This window comes from Schistocerca gregaria, chromosome 6, assembly GCF_023897955.1.
Source record: "Schistocerca gregaria isolate iqSchGreg1 chromosome 6, iqSchGreg1.2, whole genome shotgun sequence".
Classification (NCBI taxonomy): Eukaryota; Metazoa; Arthropoda; class Insecta; order Orthoptera; family Acrididae; genus Schistocerca; species Schistocerca gregaria.
In genome coordinates this window covers 2,911,324-2,937,173 of record NC_064925.1, presented here as the reverse complement: position 1 = coordinate 2,937,173, position 25,850 = coordinate 2,911,324, and the positions used below count along the sequence as shown (strand labels likewise).

The following is a 25,850-nucleotide window of genomic DNA, read 5'->3' as shown; positions in this document are numbered from 1 at the left end:
GAAATGTTGGAGAGTGGTCATCACAGGAGTGCATTTCTTGAAGAGCAAGACAGAATTGATTTCCAGTAGGTGACGATAATATCTGGAGGCTGAGGAGGGCAGGCTGCAGAGGGAGGAGGATTCTGCAAGACACAGAAGCAAAAGAGTGGACACACAGATGGTATGTCTTGTGGCCGAGTCGAGGTAGTAGGCTTTAAGGTGTGAGACAAGGGGCCCAAGGAAGTGAGAGGGAGGGAGAGAGCGGTGAAGGAAGAGGGAGGGGGAGACAGCGGGGAAGGAAGAGGGAGGGGGAGAGAGCGGGGAAGGAACAGGGAGGGGGAGAGAGCGGGGAAGGAAGAGGGTGGGGGGGAGAGAGAGAGAGAGAGAGAGAGAGAGAGAGAGAGAGAGAGAGAGAAAATTGGACACAGATTTCCGTGCAACACTGTTTTAACTATATGAGGGAAAAATTTCGTTTTGGACAGTGCCTTGGCACACAATAATCACGCTGTTGTAGGCGGGTACACTTCATAGCACACCTGCCATCGCAATCGGATCGCAGGTCATTAATCATTAGCTGTGGAATACTGAGTATCGACCGCGTGACATATGCCGCTACTTTCTAGATACGTCTAGCAGCGAGATTTAAAACGCTATGTGGTAGTCTGGGGTCTTTAACTTACTGATTCACACTCGCATAAATCTATGGAAAGAAGTGTTTTGGAAAGATGAACGTAGTGAAATGTTGGATACCTCAAAAGCTTAAAAATAAAGGTGGTGCAACGGTTAAAAGCTCGAGTGTCATTCGGAGGAGCAGCTTTGAAATCAAAGTTGACTATAAATGTTTCCTTAAGTCGCTTCAGGCGAACACTGAGGTGACTCCTAATCCCTTACCCATCCTTCCTCAATCCGATATTATGCTCTTCGTCGACGGAAACAACCGTCTTCTATAGGGAGTGTGTGAACTTTATGGCAAACTAGTCACGTTTGTGAAGTACATACGAGTGTCTTTTAGTGAAAAAATGCTCTCTGGAGATGTGGTTAGATTATGGCAAAAGATTACGTTTTCCGTCTCTCTAACCGCACCGTAGCACGTGAAATCAAGTTAATATAACTTTAAATGCTTATTTAAAAATGGTTACGCGGAACGAATTCTAACTGAGCTGATTTTTAAAAACAAACGATTTTTTTTTTACCACTGAGCAAAACTGAATATCGCTCTTTAAGTAAATTTTACTACGGTTCACGTTACATGTATTCTAAACCTTGTGTGTGTTGTTTTAGATAAAATAACAAAGCTATTTGGTTAACACCAACGATGCAGCTGTGAATGAATACAGTATCATCCAAAAAAATTTCTCTGATGTTCCAAATATTTGGTGGAGCATACGAAAAGTCGCACAATTCCCTCGTGGTTCGGATCATTATTTATGTGACGAGCACTCTCAACCCGTCGGTGCTTTCGCATCATTTTTGTTGACAACTGCTGCTTATTTGGCCTCAACGGACTGGCTGTGTCCCACACCAGGCCTTTCGAGTGACGGTAAACTTAGTACAGTCACCAGTAGTCGAACCTCTGGCGTTTGCATATGCAAGCAGTGGATCTAGTCTAATCACTGTATTTTACTGATATTTCCTGTTCACGTCAGAGAAATGATCCCGCTTTAAAGAAATTATACCATCTGTTCCGCGTGAATACCGTGTTGCAGACTTAAGAGCTTGTACATGTGTGCAGCGGAAAGCGACGAGGTATTATTTTTAGCAAATTTTCGATTTAGTATTTTCAAACTAAGCATTAGATTCTCAATAATTTGATGCAAAAATTGTGTCTAAGTTACGGACATTTAAAGTTTATTAAATGAAAATGGTCTCGAGGAAAACACATTCAAAAGTCGAAAGTAACGCAGAACCTTTGTATTTTACATTTAAGTAATTAATACCGAAAAGACAGCTTTAAATGTCCTCTTTTAAATAGTATAAAAATGTTTCAGAAGTCCATAGGTTGAGCGTTTTCGACGCTTTTTTGAGGGTCAAGGAACTGCTTGCGGTGCGTCAGGTTTGGGATCAGCAGCTGTATTAGTGTTGGTTTCAGCAGCAGGTTAAAGGTCAACTGAGGATATATAACGTCTTTGAATTCGCCTTTACAGTACGGTCTGATATTTTTGAAGAGAGGTTCTTGAAGTTTCCATGTCACTCCTTGTGGAGCAACATGTATAAGTACATGATAAAAGGCCCCCAGGACGCCGCAAAATTAGGAGTTATTAAAAAACAAAAATTGAAACCCCGAGTAACCAGAGAGTTGGCAAAGAAGTTAATTATGAATGTGTGGCAAAGCGCAAAGAAACGAGAACATTTTTTCATTTAATTGGTTGTAAAGATTTTTTTTGTTTTAGGCGGACACAGAGTCTCGCATGTAGAAGGACGATGAAGATGTGCGATTTTAGATATGAAGTATTGCGAGCTCTATGTATCATATGTGGGCGCGAATAATATTATACGGAAAAAGAGTCTCAAGTATTTTTTATATATTAAAGTAAGTGAAGAGGAAAATTACAGGAAGAGGATTTTTGTGATTACGACAAGCGCCGGTGTCCCCGGAGTCCTCCGCTGCCTGCAGCTTCAACAAAAATGTAAGGAAGTCCGATGCCCAAAAGAATACAGTACTAAGAAGCACAGAACATTTGAACAACGCAACCATATTCATATTCAATCATATTAATTTACATAAAAGATTTCATATATATATATATATATATATATATATATATATATATATATATATATATAATCTGTTAGGACAGTCTTCTAATGGGAATACCTTGTGCTGAACAGAGTTCCTGTAAAGTCGATTTTGCAACACCTTACCTTTGTTCTCTAAATAGTACTCAAAGTAGTTGTACCGAGTTCTTAGTGTTATTTTCTTGGCAGAATTCTTGTGAAAAAATTTAACCTGTCACGTGTTTTGACTAACTCTCACCAGTTTAAATTCCATCTATCACAGCAGAATTAAAATTAGTTGTTGGTTTTGATTTTTCAGTGCAATCAACCAAGTCCAAAAAAGAGAAATTACTCTGAACAAACTTTTAAATGCCCGAAGACCCAATCACAAGGAAATTGTGTGTTGCCTATTGGCAATATCTGAATGGTGCGAAAAGTGGCAGTTGATCCTAAATAACGAAAAGGGTGAAGTCATCCACATGAGTGCTAAAAGGAAATCAAACTTCGGCTTACACTACAAATAATTTAATCTAAAAGCCGTAAATTCAACTAAATACCAAGGTATTACAATTACGAACAACTTGAATTGAAAGGAACACACAGAAAATGTTGTGGGGAAGGTTAACCAAAGACTGCGTGTTATTGCCAGGACACTTAGAAAATGTAACAGACCTACAAAGGAGACTCCCTACACTACGCTTGTCCGTCCTCTTTTAGAATACTGCTGCGCGGTGTGGGATCCTTAACAGATAGGACTGACAGAGTACATCGAAAAAGTTCAATGAAAGTCAGCACGTTTTGTATTATCGCGAAATATGGGAGAGAGTGTCACAGAAATGATACAGGATTTGGGCCGGACATCATTAAAAGAAAGGCGTTTTTCGTTGCGACAGAATCATTTCACGAAATTTTCAGTCACCAACTTTCTCCTCCAAATGCGAAAATATTTTGTTGACACCGACCTACATAGGGAGGAACGATCACCACGATAAAATAAGGGAAATCAGAGCTCATACAGAAAGATATAGGTGTTAATTCTTTCCGCGCTATACGAGATTGGAATAATAGAGAATTGTGAAGGTGGTTCGATGAACCCTCTGCCAGGCAGTTAAATGTGATTTTCAGACTATCTATGTAGCTGTATATGTAAATGAATGAATTATTTTCTTCTTTCTCTCTCGGCAAATTCTCCATGCCTAGTACACCATCAAGATGATGGATTATTCGTACAACGAAATTGTCGGAACTTGACAAACATTTTTACCTTCTCCTAAACTACTATTTTCTGACGACGAAAAAGGGTGACGATAAGATTAAAACCTGTAGTTGTACTGGAACTATCGAGAGTAAGGTATTTTACTTGTAGTTTCTATCGTGACACCAGAATACCTACTTTAAAAGGCACTAAACTAGATAGGAGCCAGTTGCAAAGGGTTGCTTGGCGTGTGCGATAGTGCCGTGTCAAAACTGTAATGCGAAGTTCTCTCTAGTTTTGTGTTGACGTTATAATACCTTCTCTCCTCAAACAATCTGTAGGTGGGATCTCATTTTCTCAATCATCTGTAATTTTGGTCTCTTCGGAAACGAAAGCCATTTCTGCACCAGACGTAAAATGTTTTTGACATTAAGCACATAAATCTGTTCTGGGTTTCATTACTACTGCAACAGGGTAAACTTTCCTCGAAATGTTGGGAAACATCCTTGAATGTACAGGTTCTGTAAAATGCGTTTTGTAAGTTTTCACTGACTAACTTCTCAGTCATTAGAAGGTACCAGTTTTAAACGTGTTTTGAATACTGTGCTGCTTTTGCCAAGCTATGTCTAGCGTGTTGTCCTGCAGAATAGTTCAGAAATAAACTCACCATCTGAAAAAGATGTTACAGATTTTCTCAGTTTTTTTGAATTTGCATGCACTTTTGCAATGAATGCTGTATTGTTATACACTTAAGCAACACATATCAACCTTTTAATTTTGAACTGGTAACCAAACAGACTGTCCAACGTTTGACATCTAATGTGTTCATGCACTTTTCCTTTGCTTTTCTTCTTCCAACTAGATGTTAATGTAGGATCTGTGGTCAGACAGCAAGGTGACCTAAAATCATTTGATCTAATGTATTAAAGCTCATGATAATGATCGATTACAGAGTATCTGCAAGAAAGTCATTAGCACAAAATAAGAAAAACAATTTTCTATTCGTCCAGACATTTTCTAGGAAATTGAGCTCAGCACTGATCATTTTCAAAATCAAAACTGTCAACTAAATCAACATAATTCTCAATTGTTAGCAGGTTTTTCCCACCATCATTCTCATCAATTACCTTCGGAACAGCATGACCTCCTTTTATTTAAACTGTAACATGTTAATATTAACAACATCCTCGAATTTACTTAAAGTTCATCCACATTTGGTATATTTTTTAACGAAAAAGTTCGTGAGAGGTTAACTGATTCTTCTTGTTCAGGCAGGTCTTCCTCTTCAGTCGATTCGTCACTGCTCAAACATTTTTCCGGAAAAACTTTGCACACACGGTGTAATCTAAATCTTTGAAATTATTGTAAGTATCGAAACCTATCTTATTTAATGTATCTAAAACTATCGTTACTGCTTTCTCCTTGACACACAATCAATCAATCAATCAATCAATCAATCAATCAATCAATCAATCAATCATAGGTAGACCGATAAAACATTATGATCAATTTTAACTCGACACTAACAAATCAAGCAAACACAATCAGATATGTTCATCCGCTAATCGATTTGCAATTGTTTGCATGGTTACCAATACTTGTTTACAAAAGTTAAACACCACCGCAATTGTTTGAAAAATTATCATTCATAATAACTAACTCTTAAAGGAAATAAACAGAGCTAGAGTCTGAATATCAGCAATATTACTGGCTTCCAAACATAGAAGGAAAAAGAATCTGTAGTCGGAGCAGACATAGTTATCAGGAAATTTTCTTCTGTTGAGAGGAACCAGTATTAGTTCCTGCTAGCATTCAGTAGAGATTAATTTTCAAAGTGATTAGCATTAGCCAAGTACATTAATAAAAAGGGACATCTTTTCGGCCCGTGTTATTTTTCCATAAGCGACGACATTTTTTCTCTAGACTCTAAATTCGCTACTTGAACGACAGATTTCAATGTTTTATTATCGATTGAAGCTTTTAGAGGACGAAGTAAAGTGTATTAAATTGGAGAAAGTCTGTAGCGTTGAAGAAAACCACTTTTTCAATGGTACTGAACAATTGACTTTGTCAACAAGAGTTCACTTTTTACTTTCCGCCTCACATCTACTGTTGCATTGTGGTTGTCATTCCAAATATTAGTTTGGTATTGCTATCTGAGGGATTTATTCGTTGCGTTTAGCAATTTTCTGTACGAAATTTAATAAGCTAAACACCGTTTTCCTGCAATACTTTTAATTTCACACTAACAACTGATTTGAAAATAAAAATTTAGGAGTGAGAATAGAGCAGTTACATACAGTTTTGAGAATCTTGTTTGCAGTTCACTTCTCTGAATAACTGATGCAACCTACATTCATCTGAACCCACTATGTTCAAGCCTTCATCTTCCTCTACAATTTCAACACGTTGCCATAACACACACACACACACACACACACACACACACACACACACACACACACACACCATATTAAGTTTTCCTTGACGCCTCAGAATACGAGCTGTCAACTCATCCCGTCTTTTGGTCAACTCTTACTATAGTCGAGCAAGTACATCCTTACTAATAATCGAATCTGCCCATTTAGTCTTCAACGCTCTTTTGTAATACCACATTTTCATACGGGGCTATACTCCAGACAAATACTCTGGCTCACAAAAAAAGTACCCAGAAGGGAAGCAAGAAACTAAATGTAACAGACCTACTAAGGAGACTCCCTACACTACGCTTGTCCGTCCTCTTTTAGAATACTGCTGCGCTGTGTGGGATCCTTACCAGATAGGACTGACGGAGTACATCGAAAAAGTTCAATGAAAGTCAGCACGTTTTGTATTATCGCGAAATATGGGAGAGAGTGTCACAGAAATGATACAGGATTTGGGCTGGACATCATTAAAAGAAAGGCGTTTTTCGTTGCGACAGAATCATCTCACGAAATTACAGTCACACCAACTTTCTCCTTCAAATGCGAAAATATTTTGTTGACACCGACCTACATAGGGAGGAACGATCACCACGATAAAATAAGGGAAATCAGAGCTCATACAGAAAGATATAGGTGTTAATTCTTTCCGCGCGCTATACGAGATTGGAATAATAGAGAATTGTGAAGGTGGTTCGCTGAACCCTCTGCCAGGCAGTTAAATGTGATTTGCAGAGTATCTATGTAGCTGTATATGTAAATGAATGAATTATTTTCTTCTTTCTCTCTCGGCAAATTCTCCATGCCAAGTACACCATCAAGATGGTGGATTATTTGTACAACGAAATTGTCGGAGCTTGACAAACATTTTTTCCTTCTTCTAAACTACTATTTTCTGACGACGAAAAAGGGTCACGATAAGATTAAAACCTGTAGTTGTACTGGAACTATCGAGAGTAAGGTATTTTACTTGTAGTTTCTATCGTGACACCAGAATACCTACTTTAAAAGGCACTAAACTAGATAGGAGCACGCTGCAAAGGGTTGCTTGGCGTGTGCGCTAACATAAGACTAATCTAGGAGTGGTACTACAGTGTCGTCTACATCGTCGTCGTCATCGTGCAACAGTGCTCTGTGAGACTTAGCCTTCTGTAGGAGATTATTTCATTCTTCCAATTCTGAATTGGAATTTTCCTGATGATGTCCTCTGACGCCTTCCTCTTTCCTTACCTGTCATAAATTTTTGTTAATGTCCCTGTTTCAGAACCGTACATTAGAACCGGCCTTACTAAAACTTTTACACCCATAACTTCAGTTTTTCTGAACAGCAGCTTTGATTTCAGATTTTTTTTGAGTCTTTGGTAGTACTTGTTGGCTGACAATACTCGTTTTTGGAGAGTGAAACTAAGAACATCAAACTTATGTGAACAAATTTCTAAGGATGTGGGCTCATTTCGATAATCGTCCTTATTGGCAGGCGTACTGTTAGTTTTCATTTATCTGTTGGATCATGTTTCTAGCAGCTATTTCAAGAATTGTAAAGACTTCTTTCGTTGCTATTTATATTCTTGCAACTATATCATCTGTATATGCCAGCACCTGAACTGATTTCTACAGGATAGTCCCACTTGCATTGATTTTTATTTTGTTTTGTTTTAGAGCGCAAAAACTAAGCTTAGCACACTAATACGACAAAGTAATTACAAGCGACTACTCGGTAAGCCCAATCGATGAAACGAAAGAGCTCAGAAGAAGGACCTCCTCTTAGCGGAAGGTCCACAAAAACGCCGTAGAGATAACGCAGGTCCCGAACTAAAGATTAAATGTTGCACTGCACCAAACAGTCTTTAGCCCAAAAAATTTACATCTCTTGTTTGTATCGCTTCAACTTGCTATCGATTTTTAAGTGCTAGAAGGGCGAAAAGATTAAGTTGTTTATATAGTTTTCTTAAATTTGTGTTAAAATGTTGTAGATATGTGACACTCGATGGTCGACAAAAACTGTCAACTCAGCGAGGTTGCAACGAACAGACGTTCGCTGAAACGCGGCGTGTGGCGAAGATAGCTCCTGTGCAGCTGGACACTACGATCATCTGCCGGCGACGGCTAGGAACAAACACTTATTGTTAATGAGAGAACTAGCGTGATATGATTGTTCGCAGAGAATGGTTCTTGGCTAGTCTTTACAGAATTCCGGTAGTAGTGTCCGAGTATTGTTCGAGTAGTGAGTGTCGAGAGAGATTAACAGTTTGACGAGATCGGCTCACACGTACGATACGTGAATTTGTGTGCAATGGGGACAGAACACAAGATTTGTTCAAAGCAGCTATAAGTCGTTTGGGAAAGTATTTTGAGAAGATCATCGGCTTATACAGAAAATGATTTCTTCGCCAGTTATAGGGAAAGCTCCGATTTATTGAAGTATGAGATTAGTTTGTCCTGGTTGCGATTAATCGTGCGTTGTACTGTTCGATTGCCACGCGATGGTATGTATGTGAAGAGGTGTCCACGCGAAGTCTTGATTATTTTATGGTTGAGGATTAAAGCACGCACTAAGGGATAGAAGACTAGGATTGTACTCTGTGGTTGTGTAGGTGTATGCAAGCACTAAGAAGTAATGACTTAGCGATATTTGGTTAGGATTTATTCTGTGACTTTGACGTGAGCGTCGCAGTATAGTAAATTCCGGAAATATCGTATGTGCTGAATGTGTGAAGAGAACGGTCGTCCTACGCAATACCTATTTATTGAGAAACAATTTGAAGCTTATCGAGAATGTGATAGCTTCTCCCTTTGGTTCTAAACGACAAATGAAGATCCATATAAAAGAGAAAAGGCTAGTTCTCTGAAAGAGGTTATCGAGTGCTGAGTTTTGAGTTAATTATTAGTAGGTCGCGGAAGTCAACGCCTGAAGTGGTTGAGCTTTTTCTGATTATCTGGAGTTCATATAGCTGAAAAATGGCGGTCACACTCAGGTTTCTTTTATTTTTTATTATATTTCCGCTTAGTGGGGTTTTGCAGAGTCAAAATCTCATTCTGGAAACATCCCCAGACTGTGGCTAAGGCATGTCTCCGCAATATCCTTTCCTTCAGGAGTGCTACTTCTGCAAGGTTCGCAGGAGAGCTCCTGTAAAGTTTGGAAGGTACGAGACGAGGTACTGGCAGAAGTAAAGCTGTGAGGACGGGGCACGAGTTGTGCTTGGGTAGCTCAGTCAGTAGAGCACTTGCCCGCTAAAGGCAAAGGTGCCGAGTTCGAGTCTCGGTCCGGCACACAGTTTTAATCTGCCAGTAAGTTTCACATATGGCTATGTTTAGACAGGGCATTTGAGTGTGGTCGCAATGTACCCATTGGTAGCAGCGTATCAGGTTTGCAGTGTACAGTCTGACGATGAATTTATAATCTGCTTTGATCAAAGCACTGCTCAATCATACCTGAGAAAAAGAGCACATGTGAGCACTAAGGTTGCACCAACCTTTTACATTACCCGGTGGCCTGCAGTGACACCCTGATCAGAGAGGTAAGTTTGGATTTGTCCCTTAGTCAGATCATAAAGCATCCCAGCTTCAGTAACACCAGGTAAAGAACTCAACATTCGGTGGGTCTAACTAGTAGGATAGCCGTGGAGGAACAAAGCTGCAAACACTTGTTGGACTTTAAAATCCCAATTGGTCTCGAAAAGCAAAGTGCCATTATGTAAACGAGAGCAATATTTCACAGGCCGAGCAATTGAATCAACACCTTTCTGAATAATAAACTGTAAAATAAATGATAATATTAAACTCTAGCAAAGGAGTGACATTTACTACGTACCATGACGAACTGAGATGCAGCTGGGAGATTCTTGAAATCTTTAGCCTCATTCCATTTACCGTTTGCAAGATGAAGACTGACGTAGTGACTGGCTCATTGCAAGAAAATCTCTGCTGATTGCCAGAGTCTCCAATGGTGTGCTCCTTCCAACTGGGGGTCTTCCCTCAGAGGGGGGCTCACCTGGCTGATGAATGGTCACACCTCCTCAACTCCTGACAGAAAAATTGGCAAGTTGGGGAGGTAACAGCTCAGGCAGTCACCCTTCCCTGAGCCTGGCCTGTACCAGGAGGTGTGCACCAACCCCACCTGTCGACCTGGAGATGGGAATTACGCGTCACCCAGTCACCTGTTACGCGTGTCTGACGTTCGCAGTTTTAAGTCAAGCTGCCACCGCAGTTACGGCGCTGACGTCGCTTACATGCCAGGAATAAAATCTGTCTTAACTGTTTTCTTACATGCATACAATTTAGCACAATGTTACTGTCTAAACAAAGTGACGATGAATACTTAAATACTCTTGTGTAGTGCAGGAGTAGCCGACATGTTGACAAAACATTTATGGAATCGGAAACAACCATACGAAGATGGGCATGATAGGCTGAACCCGGTAATAGCATCGAAGTATTTTAAAAGTATTTGTGGCTGATTACGTTATTCACCAGCAAAACGTCGTCTATATGTTGTACTGAAATGACAGAAACCGGCATTGTGATGCATACTAAAAATCGCCATGACAGCAGTACAATCCACCTTCCACACTAAATTCGTTCCTCCTGTTCTATTACGCCACAAATTTATGTAGAAGGAGGGCTATGTAACAGGATTTGGAAAGTATGCAGAGGCCAACACGAAAGTTTGAGGCAGTCTTAACTGGTTTATGAAAGAAGGAAAGTCACACGACATCTTTGTTTGGGAGACTCGTAGGGGATAGTTCATCCACGTAACTGGAGTATTTTTTCTTTCTTCGTACACGATGGCACCTACCCCTTGCGAAGTCGGATTTGTGGTTGGTTGGATGATTAAAGAGACCAGACTACTAGGTCATCAGACCCTTTTCCTCGAACAGACAAGTCTGCATCACTGTAGATCACAGATGGCCTTGCGCGCAAAATCAAGGGGAAGAAAACTCGAGGTCCACCCAAGGTCAACGAAGGCGAGAAGGGACAAAAAAGAAGAAAGGGAGTCATAGGAAGAAAGGCAGGCAAGGTGCTCCTCTAGGTATCAGCCAGAAGCCCCAGAAGGCAGAGAGTAATGACAGGACCCACATCCCCTACGCCCCAACACTTACCAGAGGCACCCCACACAGCAATGGCCTAGGAAAGACTAGCAACACAGACGGAGCAAGAGAAGCACAGAGGGGCAAAAGACGAAAAAGTCGAACCACGAGACGAGGGAGGAAGAGTAAAAGAACAGGTAGGGCGATGCCAAGGCTGGACCACCAAGCCCAGTCCTGTCTGGGCAGAGGAGGCAACAGTGTTTTGCCAACTCCTCAGTGGGCCAATAATGTTAACTGGCTCTCCCTTAAAAAGAGAGTTAAAAGTCCCTTTGCGAATAAAACGTAAAATTAAATCATCTACTGAGGTACTGTCCTCTAGCACCAGAGTTAGCGAGTCATGAAGATCAGGAGTGTGCTGCAGGTTGGATGAGTCAAGCAAAACAGGAACCTCAACGACATTGAGGCGGGTCCTCGCTACGTATATGACCACGAGTCAGCCAAGTTGGCAGGTGCGGAGCCGGTAAAGGGTGCTGCGCTAGATTGGTGTCTTAGCGTATCTGCTGAGTGAAGGTGGCCTTGATAAGGGGACACGCTGGTTTAGATGTTCTGTTGTTGACGACGAGGAGAGAGAGAGAGGGTAGAACCAAGTTCGTCTGGAATAGCAATTAGTGGGCAACACAGCCTAAGGTCTCCATCTGTTGGACCACCATCAACAGCGACGTGAGACGCTACGGACTGTTTGTAATTTGGTCCATAACAATGGCACGGTGACTAGAGGTCGGGAATTTACGCGTCCACATCTAGTCGGTCAATTATCAGCGGAGAAAATTCATTCCAAGACCAGGGCTGGAACCGGTTGGCTACGAATTGAGCACTGCACAGGCGTGCTTCAGGAACCTCTGATATGGAGGAAGGTGTTAATGGTGTTGCTGGTACCATGCATCCGAACTGAATTCAGGTTTGACAAAAATAGTCTAGTGTCACAAACGATGAACATTTGCAATTTTTGATAGCGGATACAAACGTTGCAGGATTTTTAGTGGTATTTAACCACTGGCTGAGCTCCATGGGATGCAGTCTGCTTAGGACATCGGTTTAGAGTTTTACTCGTGGATACTTAATAGATCTGTTTACCAGTAAAGGATGGAAGGGAGATTATAATTCAGTTCTCCGTCTACGATGAGGTCATTATGGATGGGAGTATGGGGAAGGAAATAGGCCATGCCTTCAAAGGAATTATCTCAGAATTCACCTTGAGCGATGCTGGAAAATTATGGAAATCAAATTTCTATGGCCGGGTGTGGATTTAAATCCACGTGTGCTAACAACTGGTTTTTTTATTACTGTGCGCACACAGCAAACAATAGCTATGTATGCAACTAGCGTGCATTCTTTATTGGTTCAAACAGTTTCAATTGACCTCCTAACATACTTTAATTCCAAATGCCTTCAACGAAAGGGGTGTTAAATACAATCCTGCGGTAATGTATAATATTTTCGACACTACAAGTTATGACCCATATTTGTCTTTTGTTCATGACACACAATGAACTACTTACATGTATTCATTTATTTCCTTAGCGTAGTGTAAATATGTAATATCATTAAAAACGCTTGTGCAAAATTTTGTGTGTGGTGTGGACGATTATGGAAATTAAAAGAACCCCATCAAACAGCTCATGTTAACGTCGTCCAACAGTGTCACATGGCCCCATTCCACGAAACGCTGTGCAGTAGTTTCCGACGCAGACCAGGGCACTGCTACGCACTCTGCTGGCCAGGAAATCCACGATATCGCCTGCCTACGCCGAAATAAAAATAAAAAATGACATTGATTAAAGTTTCTTGCACCTAGAGAATTCGAACACACTTCCTCCAGGACGCACACCACCGCATTGTTGTGATTTTATTATACTGATTGTGGTGCTTTTTGCATACCAGCCCACTGTGCACTTCGTACAATTTTCATCTGTCTAATAGGGGAGTGTAAAGATACTGCACTGTACTTGCGAGTTGACGGTCAAAGTCCTTACAGCGGATGACCTCCACGGTGAATTGCCTGGCTATTACACAAGCTGTTGAGACTCCACTCATACAGTTAAGAGAATAGCAATTGACTATAACGTAATAGTCAACAGTAATTCACGAACATAAATAACATTGCAAACCATTAAAGTTTCACATAATACCATCCATCGCTATTTTTTTCATTCACATACGGCGATCAGTGAATAGCAGCTTGAAGCAGACAGGGGAGTTTGTGAAATAATCAAGTAATCCGTTGGTTCAGAGTAGTAGCTGGTGTGAATTGATTTGGTGTACTGCACTGACATCTGAGGACCGTGTATAGTGTTGTGTTGAGGTATCCCACGATAGATTTTGTTCTCTCCGGGATGCAGTCCGCTTCTAGTCAGAAAAAGGCTGGAAGAAATATTACGGTTTAACGTATTGCATCGTTAGAGAACTGAGGATGGATTGAGGAACGGAATCGATTACACTCTTTTCAAAGGAATCATCAGGCATTTGACTAAGCAATAAGGAAATCGTGGAAAAACCTCATGCGGATGGCCAGACAGGGGTTTGAATCATTGTCCCCTCGACATCGAGTTCAGTGTCTTACCGTTGCCATCCCTCTCTTACAGTCAGGAACAACCCGAGCGATAGAAACTGAAGGGATAAATAAGCTTATAAAAGTAAAAAATGTTTAATAAATTTAGTCTAATTAAATCAGGCTATGCTGAGAGAATCAGTTTAAGAAATGAGGCACTAAAATTAGACAAGTTTTGCTATTCGGGCAACAAATTAAATGAAGGTGTGGAAATAAGTTGGGCACAATATGAAGATTGGCAGTATAGAGGAAATAGCTTCAAAAAGAAAGCTGAAATATACCGTCTGACAAAAAGTGGAGCACCTGGCAGAAGCGTGTGGATGATGGATGGATATGGTGTTATCGGCGCTCAACAGTGTAGTCTTTAGCGCCTGGCAGAAGCGGAGGAAACAAAATGAAACTACACTGATACAGAGGGTATGTCACTATTTGAGTAACGACAGAGTCGAGTCAAATTTTCGAAGAACTCTGCAGTGAAGAGTCCATTTGGCAGTATGACGTTGCACCTGATCGTGCCTGGATGCGTGCACCGATTCATTTGGGAAAGCTCTCCAAGCCGCGTCCTCTCTTGAGGCAAGCCAGCCCGCAGCTGTTTTAAGTGGTCTCCGGTATTCCGGATACTGGCGCTGGGACGGACTTTACACCAGAGCTGGTCCGAAACGTTCCATCTGGGACACACCTGTGGGGTCTTGTTGGCCGTGGGAGTGCCTGAGCGTCACTCAGGTCGTTCAGACACGTGTAATGTGTGTGCGAGAAGTGTCCTGTCGAAAAATGGCACCACGATTGTCACGTGGGAGGTAACACGAGGACGCAGGATGTCTGAGACTTACTATTGTGCCATGAGAGTTCACTGTATCACTGCCAACCGTCCCCTGAAGACACACCGAATGGATCCCCGCGTCACGACTCCAGCTATAATTCCACCAAGGCACTCCAAAACATTGGAAGACAGACTTCGGCAGATCCCCCATAATCGCCGGCGATGGTCGTCTGGGGGTCGTGCAAAACCACCATTTATTACGGAACACCATGTGAACGCCATTAATCATGAGTCCGCGCTCCCCAGTCAAGACGCGGCCGTTTATGTTGTGCAGTTACCGGCAGCCTACACCTGTCACCGTGACTCCCTAGTCCGTCTGCTGCGGGCGATCCCTGAACGTGTGATGCCTTTCACGCTCCTTGTACACCCTGCCAGGCCCGGCAACACCAGTAAGGACGAACGAAACTAATTCACTCTGGTGAGCGTTGTACTTGCGACAGAACTGCAACTGTAATCTTACATACCAGCCGATGGTACGCACGTGCACGAAGTTACATTGACATACAACCACGTCTTCTGGGTGCTTCGTTTTGCGAACGAGTGCATACTACTTCAAGCAAATGTTTAGCTGAGGTGAAATTTAAAACTTCTCCGACGTATAGGTTGTTCCATGAAATTTCGGGTGAACTAGCGTATGTTGCGACGATATGAATTCCTAAACTTACTTATTCTTATTCTCTCTCTCTCTCTCTCTCTCTCACACACACACACACACACACACACACACACACACACACACACACACACACATGGGAAGACTAGCCTCCGGCGGGAGGGACCGCGCAATCCGTCACATGGCGCGCCAGACCGCTCGGGCACGATTTTTTGACGCAATCTCCTTCCAGCTTGAGTTCTGTACTGCCATGGGTATACACGTGAAGACGACCAGATGACTGCCTCGAAATATCGTGACAGCACGTTCCAGGCATCCGATAGTTCACACGGTACTCCATGGAACAAAAAATGTTTAGCTTTATGCGCTATGACACTTCATTTACGACTCTCGTGAAGCGGCCTGTAGTAGTTGTCTGTTACACCGAACCGTTTCCTCAGCGACTTACCTCAGACATCGAATGTGCACAACTGCAGAGTTTTACAGAAAAATGGCCGCGATTGGTAGTAGAACAAACACGTCTCTACTTTTAAAAATCTTTTGATTCAGTTTCGAGGTAGGGTGCTTCCCTTACGTATCAGAAACGTTCTAAGGATCTGTAAGTTAACCAACAGGAACACGCTTGCGGTATACTTGTTCGGCCAATTTTTGGGTACTGTTCGTCGATGTGGAACCCCTACTAAGTGGGATGAACGAAAGAGCGAGGGATAATCCGAAGACTAGCTCTGCGTTTCGTCATGGACTTGTTTACTCTGCACGAAAGCTTTACCGTAACACCCGATAGGCTGAAGTGGGTGATGCCGCAAGAGACACTGTGCGACGTGGAGACTTTCTGGAAATCCCCCAAAGTCCACTGAACGATACAAGCCAGATGGGACACTGCAGCCTAAATTATACCTCGATTAAACTCGAAAAGAGAAACATTAAGAGACACACAGGTACGCAGACAACCTTTCTTTCCATGAACGGATCAGGAAACAGTGCGAGGTTGAGTCACTGGACGCAAATTCCAGGATAGCGGTTCTGATCCCTGCTCAGGCACTCAGATTTTTTATTTTCCGTAGTTTCGCTAAATCGCTTAAGGCGAATGCTGCGATGGTTCCTCTGAAAGGGAGTCTGCCCGTTTTTCTCCCCATTGTGCCTTCAATTCGATCGTGTGATTTGTCTCTAACGAACTTTATGTCCTTTCCGCCATGCACCAGCAGTCGGTTTGCAGAGGACGGATGAATGTTTTCTGGCATGTTCCACATCCACGAAAATCTATGGGTCTGTGACGATGAGAATCTGTCATGTAACCCAAACTGAAACCGTATTCGGGAGGAGCACAGCCCAGGTACCAGTCCAGCCGTCCAGAGTAAGGTTAAACTTCGGGTAGCTTTCCTCAGTCACTATAGCCATGTCGGAACTACACCAGTTAATGTCAGTATTTTTCTAAAGCTAGCACAGTGCTCCACTGTTTACCCTGGAAACATCACAGAAAAAGCCCAGACATCAGTATTCAGCGCGCTATGAATTTTCGACTGATGTTTACTGCCTCTCCGTTATCGTATTTCGGGACGGAAATCCCTCATCTAACTTTCTGGTGAGATAAATAATAGTTCATTAAGATATTGTTTTCAATACCGTGCCAAATTCAACTTTCAGAAGATATTTTTCTGAGAAAACGAAATTTAATGAATGGTTAGTATACAGTTATGTATTTGGTTTATGACGTACATACAGACATTGTTCTGCAAGTTCAGGTGATGAAGTCCCGCATCCTTTGTTCCTTATGGTTCACGATCAGGATTCGTCAGTCAAGATCTGACAATAGTAAGCGCTGCTAAGTTGATACAAAAACGGCACTGATTTATGAGGTCACGGTATCACAAGTTCAGATAAAAGTAACACTGTTGAGCAACTACGCCCGTCATTATCTTCTTTCTGCATCTTCGCCGAAGGCTGCGGCAGTTTTCAGTCATTGCTGTTCCGGCGGAATGTATCTTTTTTAGTAAAGCGCAGTTTCCTGCCGAATCTTTCTATTCTTCCCATTTGCAACCTCCCAGTGAACTAAGCAGTTCAAGGCCGAATTACCACGAACTCACATTGTATTTTATAGACTGACTAATCGCTGTGTGACTTATTGGAATGCTTCCTCGCCACGATAGGTGTGTAAGTAACAGTGTGGCAACGCTAAAGTAACTTCAGAACCTATGCAAAGAACTCTTGCATGCATACTTAATTACGTGCATATTTATGAGCTACCAGCACGTATTGATGATTCAAAAATGATCATTGAGACTGAAATCGACCGACTATACAGACTTTTGCCTATTACAGACAAAGCTACAACAGCTTCTAACAACTGGCTGGGCACCCCAATTCGAAGAAACTGTACAGATGAATATTTCGTATATTAGTAATACCAGACATTATCACCAAACAGAACACCGATCTTACGCAATTTCAAAAAAATTAATTGTTTTATACAAAACTTTAGTTATCTGGATTGCAAACAATATGCAACATTAAGTTTGATAACTAGTTTCCGTTTTTTCGCTCAGCCATCCTCAGATCTGAAAGAACGAGCAAAAACAAAACTGCTTCAGGAATACTGAGTCTTCAAGAATATACACATTTCTAGGAAGTGTAAACGCATAGTGTAAGGTACACAGTACGGCTAGACAATTCGCCTGCATGTATTGGTACGACGTAAGAAACGTAAAACAGCTACAAGGACGTGCACCGTAATTTTATGGCGTTACAAAAATAGTGAAGTGACAAACGTAAATAAACACCGTTCTCAGACGAGAGAATCCCAAAAAGTGCTGGCTTTACCAAAGAGAAAGTGATTTTAAGTCTAGAGGGGTAAAAGGAGCAAACAGTTTAATTACAATCAACGAAATTAATCGGTTTATCACAAGTTTGTTTCTGCCGATTTATTCCATTATTTGTAATGAAACTGTTTGCATCTTAGTCCTGCTGGTTTAGAATCAATCTTCTCTCGCTAGTATAGCCAGCACTTCATTAGAGTTCTCTCTCACATGGGAATGGTATGCATTTTGCGTTTATTACTTACCTATTTTTTAATGCCGTAAAATTATTGTCCACGTCCATCTGACAGCAGCTTTTCCTTTATACTCACTCGACGCTGTCTAGCCTCCCTCTATACATTTACACTCTGCCTTCACCATGATTGGTATGTCTTTTTGTGAGTTACTATACCTACAAATGTGTGCTTTCTAGAAGAATACTTACGCTGAGGCGACAAAAGTTAGGGGATGCCTCTAGCGTCGTGTCGGGCCTCCTGTCCAGCGGAGTGCAGGAGCTCGGCGTGGCACGAAAAGTCGCTGGAAGTCCCCTGTAGAAATACTGAGCCATGCTGCCTCTATAGCCGTCCATAATTGCGAAAGTGTTGCCGCTGCAGGAGTTTGAACACGAACTGACCTCTCGATTACGTCCTACAAATGTTCGATGGGCTTCAAGTCAGTCAATCGCGCTGTTGCCAAATCATTTGCTCGTATTGTTCAAATTGTTCTTCAAACCAATTGCAGACTGCTATGGTCGGGTGACATGGCGCATTGTCATTCACAACAATTGCATCGTTTTTTTTTGGGGGGGGGGGGGGGACATTACGTTCGTGAATGGCTGCAAATGTGGTGGTGGTGGTTAGTGTTTAACGTCCCGTCGGCAACGAGGTCATTAGAGACGGAGCGCAAGCTCGGGTTAGGGAAGGATTGAGAAGGAAATCTGCCGTGCCCTTTCAAAAGGACCATCCCGGCATTTGCCTGAAACGATTTAGGGAAATCACGGAAAACCTAAATCAGGATGACCGGAGACGGGATTGAACCGTCGTCCTCCCGAATGCGAGTCCAGTGTGCTAACCACTGCGCCACCTCGCTCGGTGGCTGCAAATGTTCTCCAGGTAACCGAACATAATCATTTCCCGCCAGTGATCGATTCCGTTGGACCAATGACTCAGTTTATTCCATATACATACAGTCCACACGATTATACGGAGTGTTACAAAAAGGTACGGCCAAACCTTCAGCAAACATTCCTCACACACAAATAAAGAAAAAATGTTTTGTGGACATGTGCCCGGAAACGCTTAATTTCCATGTTAGAGCTCATTTTAGTTTCGTCAGTATGTACTGTACTTTCTCGATTCACCGCCAGTTGGCCCAATTGAAGGAAAGTAATGTCGACTTCGGTGCTTGTGTTGATATGCGACTCATTGCTCTACAGTACTAGCATCAAGCACATCAGTACGTAGCATCAAAAGGTTAGTGTTAATCACGAACGTGGTTTTGCAGTCAGTGCAATGTTTACAAATGCGGAGTTGGCAGATGCCCATTTGATGTATGGATTAACACGGGGCAATAGCCGTGGCGCGGTACGTTTGTATCGAGACAAATTTCCAGAACGAAAGTGTCCCTACAGAAGCACGTTCGAAGCAATTGATCGGAGTCTTAGGGAGCACGGAACATTCCAGCCTATGACTCGCGACTGGGGAAGACCTAGAACGACGAGGACACCTGCAATGGACGAGGCAATTTTCGTGCAGTTGACGATAACCCTAATGTCAGCGTCAGAGAAGTTGTTGCTGTACAAGGTAACGTTGACCACGTCACTGTATGGAGAGTGCTACGGGAGAACCAGTTGTTTCCGTACCATGTACAGCGTGTGCAGGCACTATCAGCAGCTGATTGGCCTCCACAGGTACACTTCTGCGAATGGTTCATCCAACAATGTGTCAATCCTCATTTCAGTGCAAATGGTCTCTCTACGGATGAGGCTTCATTCCAAATTGATCAAATTGTAAATTTTCACAATCAACATGTGTGGGCTGACGAGAATCCGCACGCAATTGTGCAATCATGTCATCAACACAGATTTTCTATGAACGTTTGGGCAAGCATTGTTGGTGATGTCTTGATTAGGCCCCATGTTCTTCCACCTACGCCCAATGGAGCACGTTATGATTTTATACGGGATACTCTACCTGTGCTGCTAGAACATCTGCCTTTACAAGTACGACACAACATGTGGTTCATGCATGATGGAGCTCCTGCACATTTCAGTCGAAATGTTTGTAAGCTTCTCAACAACAGATTCGGTGACTGATGGATTGGTAGAGGCGGACCAATTTCATGGCCTCCACGCTCTCCTGACCGCAACCCTCTTGTCTTTCATTTATGGGGGCATTTGGAAGCTCTTGTCTACGCAATCCCGGTACCAAATGTAGAGATTCTTCGTGCTCGTATTGTGGGCGGCTGCGATACAATACGCCATTCTCCAGGGCTGCATCAGCGCATCAGGGATTCCATGCGACGGAGGGTGGATGCATGTATCCTCGCTAACGGAGGACATTTTGAACATTTCCTGTAACAAAGTGTTTGAAGTCATGCTGGTACATTCTGTTGCTGTGTGTTTCCATTCCATGATTAATGTGATTTGAAGAGAAGTAATGGAATGAGCTCTAACATGGAAAGTAAGCGTTTCCGAGCACATGTCCACATAACATTTTCTTTCTTTGTGTGTGAGGAATGTTTCCTGAAAGTTTGGCCGTACCTTTTTGTAACACCCTGTAGAGCCACCACCAAGCTTGCACAGTGACTTGTTGGCAGCTTGGGTCCATGGCTTCGTGGGATCCGCGCCACACTAACCCTGCCATCAGCTCTTACCAACTGAAATAGGGACTCATCTGGCCAGGCCACGGTTTTAAAGTCCTTTAGAGTCCGACCGATGTGGTGACGAGCCCGGGAGAGGCGCTGCAGGCGATGTGCTGATACCGGAGGTATTCACGTCAGTCTTCTGCTGCCGTTCCCCATTAATGCCAAATTTCGCCGCACCGTCCTATAGGATACGTTCGTCCTACGTCCCACAATGGTTTCTGCGGTTATTCCACGCAGTGTTGCTTGTCTCTTGGCACTGACACCTCTACGCAAAAGCTGCTGCTATCAGCCGTTAAGTGGCGGCAGATGTGCACTGCGTTGTTTGTGGTGAGAGGTAATGATCTAAATTTGGTACTGTTGTCGTCCTATGGACTGCCAATCTCTGAATATTGAATTCCCTAACGATATCAGAAATGGAATGGCCCACGTGTCTAGCTCCGACCGTCATTCCGCGTTCAAAGTCTTTCCCATCGTGCGCCCTTAACTACGTCGGAAATCTTCACCTGAATCAGCTGATAAATGACAGCCTCGACAACGCACTGCCCTTTTATACCTTGTTTAGGCAATACTACAGCCACCTGTATATACAGGGCGGTCCATCTGAAGTTTCGGATAAGATTAAAATGGTTCAAATGGCTCTGAGCACTATGGGATCCAACTTCTGAGGTCATTAGTCCCCTAACACTTAGAACTAGTTAAACCTAACTAACCTAAGGACATCACACAACATCCATGCCCGAGGCAGGATTCGAACCTGCGACCGTAGCGCTCTCGCGGTTCCAGACTGCAGCACCTAGAACCGCACGGCCACTTCGGCCGGCTCGGATGAGATTATCTCGAAACTATATATCGGGTAAAAATAGTGGGTAAGACAAGTTCGTAAGCTCAGATGGGGACATCAAATGATACTACACGTAACCTCCAGATCCCGCCCCCTTGGGTGGGGCAGGGTGCAACTTTTAAATCTTAAATGGGAAACCCCATTTTTTTAGTGCAGATTCGTATTCTCCATAAAGAGTAATCAAGTTTTGTCTGAAATATTTTTATAAACCATTGGTAGATGGCGCTGAAATCGAGAAACATTAAAATTGGTGAAGAACTCCGATTTATTTAGAATGATCCGAGAAGGACACATCAAATCTGTACAAAATGTGCACCATTTCTTTCATTACTCCGAATTAAGCATTTTTTTTTTTTTTTTTTTTTTTTTTTTTTTTACAAAATGTATCCGACCCGCCACAGTTTATGATGGAGGGAGGCGAAATGGTATTAAAATCTCGTTAGGGAAGTCTTCACAATTGCATTAGTCACCCGACTGTGATGACACCGTGGCCAAACTGCGAACTGTGGCTCAGTATAAAGGTCGGTGCAGTGCGATCAGACGTGACTTCACTTTCAAATTGTGAACCGTGAACAAATGACGAAAGTAAACTATTCTTTTAGCGAAACATGGCTCACTATCCTCCTACAGATATTGTTGATATGATAATTTTAGGTATGCGGATCGTTTCCCAAACAGTTGACATCCAAGCGAAAACATTATTCGAAATTGCACTCAACGAGCTTGAAATGGATACATGCAACGCCAACCTCGTCATTGCGAATACAATGAAAATGACGCTCGTAACCCTACCGTTCTCGTCTGTGTTCAACTGGATCCCGAAATGAGTAGTGCGATTCAGAGAAACTGGAATACCAAAATCGACTGATTTGAGGATTTTGAAGGTACATAAATATCATGCGTACCATATCATGCTGACAGGAAATAACGCTGAAAGATAAGCAAACACGCATGCATTTCTGCCAATAGGCCTTGGAAATAAGAGGTGAAATGATTTTTTTTTAGATACGTTATGTTCACCGATGAGGCCACATTCAAAAACAATGACGAATTAAACCATCATGATTGTCAGTATTGGTCCCCTTCAATCCACAGTGGCACAGACCCGATGACAATCTACGCAAATGGTCGTTAACGGTCTGGTGTGGAATTTTAAACGGTTACTTTATAAGACTATTTTTTGACCGAAAAGTTACTGGTGAATCTTGTTTACAATTTCACCGCGGTGATTTGTTGGAGCTAATGGAAGATGTTGATTTAGAAACTATTGAACGAATGTCGTCCCTACAGGACGTAGCAGCTACCCGTTATGCTAAAAATGTGCGGAACGTTTTAAATTTACGGTACCCTGGTCGGTGGATAGGACGCGGTGGACCAATTCAGTGGCCTCCACTTTCACCAGACCTAATATCTCCTGATTTTTTCTTGTGGGGTTATTTAAAATATATTGTTTATGAAAGACAGCCCACAACCCAAAACGATATGGAGCAACACATTCAAAGAGCGTGTGTTGCCATACCACGGGATGGTAACATCATTCTACGTTCCTGGATAACGCTAAAAATAGGACACAGTCCATTTTGTACAAAAGTAGCTTAATTTGGCGTAACAAAAGAATCTGCGCACATTTTTTTATCGGTTTGATGCGTCTTTCTCGGATAATTCCAAATAAATCAGAGTTCTCCCCCATTTTTACTTTTTTCGCGATTTCAGCGCCATCTGTCAATGGTTTAAAAATGTTTCAGACAAAATTTGATTACTTTTTTATGGAGAATCCGAATTTGCAATAAAAAATGGGGTTTTACATTTAAGATTTAAAATTTGCACCCTGACCCACCCAAGGGGGCGGTGGCTGGAGGTCACGTGTTGTATCTTTTGGTGTCTCCTGTGAGCTTACGAACTTGTCTTACCCACTAATTTTTACCCGATCTATAGTTTTCGAGATAATCTCATCCGAAACTTGAGGTGGCCCACCCTGTATACATATCGCTACCCTATCACTCGTCACCTCGGTATAAGACAATTACCTACAACATTTTTCTGTTTCTGCTTTTTCTTACAGATCTGAGGATGCTCGTGTGAAGAACCGAAACTACTCACCAAATTCAATGTTTTACATTTTTTGCCATTCAGGGAGTGAATAATTTCCTATAAAATCTCTAAATTCATATGCCGTCATAAAATGATGGAACAAATGCATCGATCGTGTTGCTACTATAAGAGTGTAGATCCAGTTTTTTATAGGTTGATGATAGAGGACGCATTTTACGGAGTATATAGTTTTGTTGGCCTCTGGTTGCTACACAGCAAAAGTCCAGCACTCACACCTCTGGATTTGGCGTTCGCCCTACGGAGGCCTTACTACTGTTGTGTGTTTGTTGTGTTGCCGCCACCTGCTAATGATTCAGCTAATACTGTTGCAGAATGTATCTCTTTCGCTCACAAGTAAGGTGTAAGATTTCATTTGTACACAGGAATTTTTGCATCATCTTTATGCGTCACGGCTACAAATACTGCGAGGGTGCAGAGCCTGAGATCCTATGATTCGTGTAGAAAAGTTTTTTTTTTAATTTTAATTTTTATTTTTTAAGGAGGGACAACAGAAAAAATGAAAATCACTTGAGTCTTGTGGCATAACGCGCGTCTCCGATGGATAAATTCATGTTCCTCCTTGGAAAAGTTTGTTTTCATTAACGTCTTCCGTTCTCTAAGTGCTAGGAGCGTTTTATCTTAAGTACGACTGATACTAGTACAGATGACGGCGTGCCGCGTATGGGATTTTTTGGAGGATCAGAGCGGCAGGAGAGTATGAAAAGCAGAGAGTGCCGTTTCCGGTACATATCTACCAATTCTCCAGAAGTCTGAATTTAACACAGGACAAAATCTCGAAGTCGAATAATCAGGAACTGCATACCATTCCTTCCAATCTACTTTCCTATTAGATACTGGCCTTGCAAATATACCTTACCACCGCACTACTGAATGTCTGCAGCGAAGAACAAACAGGTACCATATGATGTTTACAAATGACAAGCTTCTCCTGGACAGACTACGGAAATATCCTGCGCCGCAAGAAATATTAATTCAAAACTGTTTTTCTCCGTAAAGCTTTCCTGCTTGAGCAGGAAGTGGAATGTACCTCATGAAGACAGAAAGGCAGCTGAAACTACGTCAATGAATGTGAAATAAGCAGATTTTTATCAGCACTCGGCACAAAACAATCTTATCAGTACTACAAGAAGAAGAAAGGTCGTACGTCATGTGAATTACGGGAGCCCACAGAGAGAGAGACGTTGACTGCTAAAATAAAAGCTACGCCACCGCGGATGTCAGCGACCTGGCGCCTATACACAGAGTGTTTCACAATTCCTACTACGGACGTCAAGGGGCTGCAGATGGGACTACGTAGATAAAGTCTCGATAAAGGCTCCGTATCCGGAAAAGTATCATTTAGATATAAAACAAGTCCAAAGGCCGGTTCACTTCCAGATCAGAATAATTTGCTTAGGACGGGACACAAGCATAAAGAGCGTGTGAGCGCGGGTGTGTAAGTACTCACCGCCTCGCCGCGGCCCTGCTGCCGAGCACGATGACGAATCGCCGCCACAGCACCATCGCCTCTGACGCGAGACCGCCTACTGACGCGACTTACCGCTGGCGCCTAACGCTTCCATGCAGCGGCTACTCCAGCACCGTACAGCGGCGGCCGGGCTAACTAATGAACTAGCAGCGTGTCCGTCGCTAATTCGAGGACAAACTGGTTTTACACACAAAGAAAAAGTTTGTGTAATGTGAAAATCTATCTCTTTTTTGGTGAGTGTGGAATCTTGACTTGAAAAGTTCGTCATATGATTTAAACAAAGCTGTTGTTGTTGTTGTGGTCTTCAGTCCTGAGACTGGTTTGACGCAGCTCTCCATGCTACCCTCCATGCTGCCCTCCAGTGCTAAATTTGTGATCCCTTGATGCCTCAG

General features: G+C 42.5%; 1 protein-coding gene across 2 annotated transcripts in view; it reads right to left on the bottom strand.

The window, feature by feature from the left end:
- Positions 1–25,576, bottom strand: part of LOC126279042 (medium-chain acyl-CoA ligase ACSF2, mitochondrial-like) — a 211,318-nt gene extending 185,742 nt beyond the window's left edge. Inside the window, exon 1 of one of the 2 annotated variants that reach the window (XM_049979445.1) lies at positions 25,438–25,576. In XM_049979445.1, the coding sequence (XP_049835402.1) occupies positions 25,438–25,493 (56 nt within the window). In that variant the 5' untranslated portion in view covers positions 25,494–25,576. The remainder of the gene's footprint in view (positions 1–25,437) is intronic. The other variant, XM_049979446.1, reaches the window with a different exon arrangement.
- Positions 25,577–25,850: the final 274 nt, after the last annotated feature.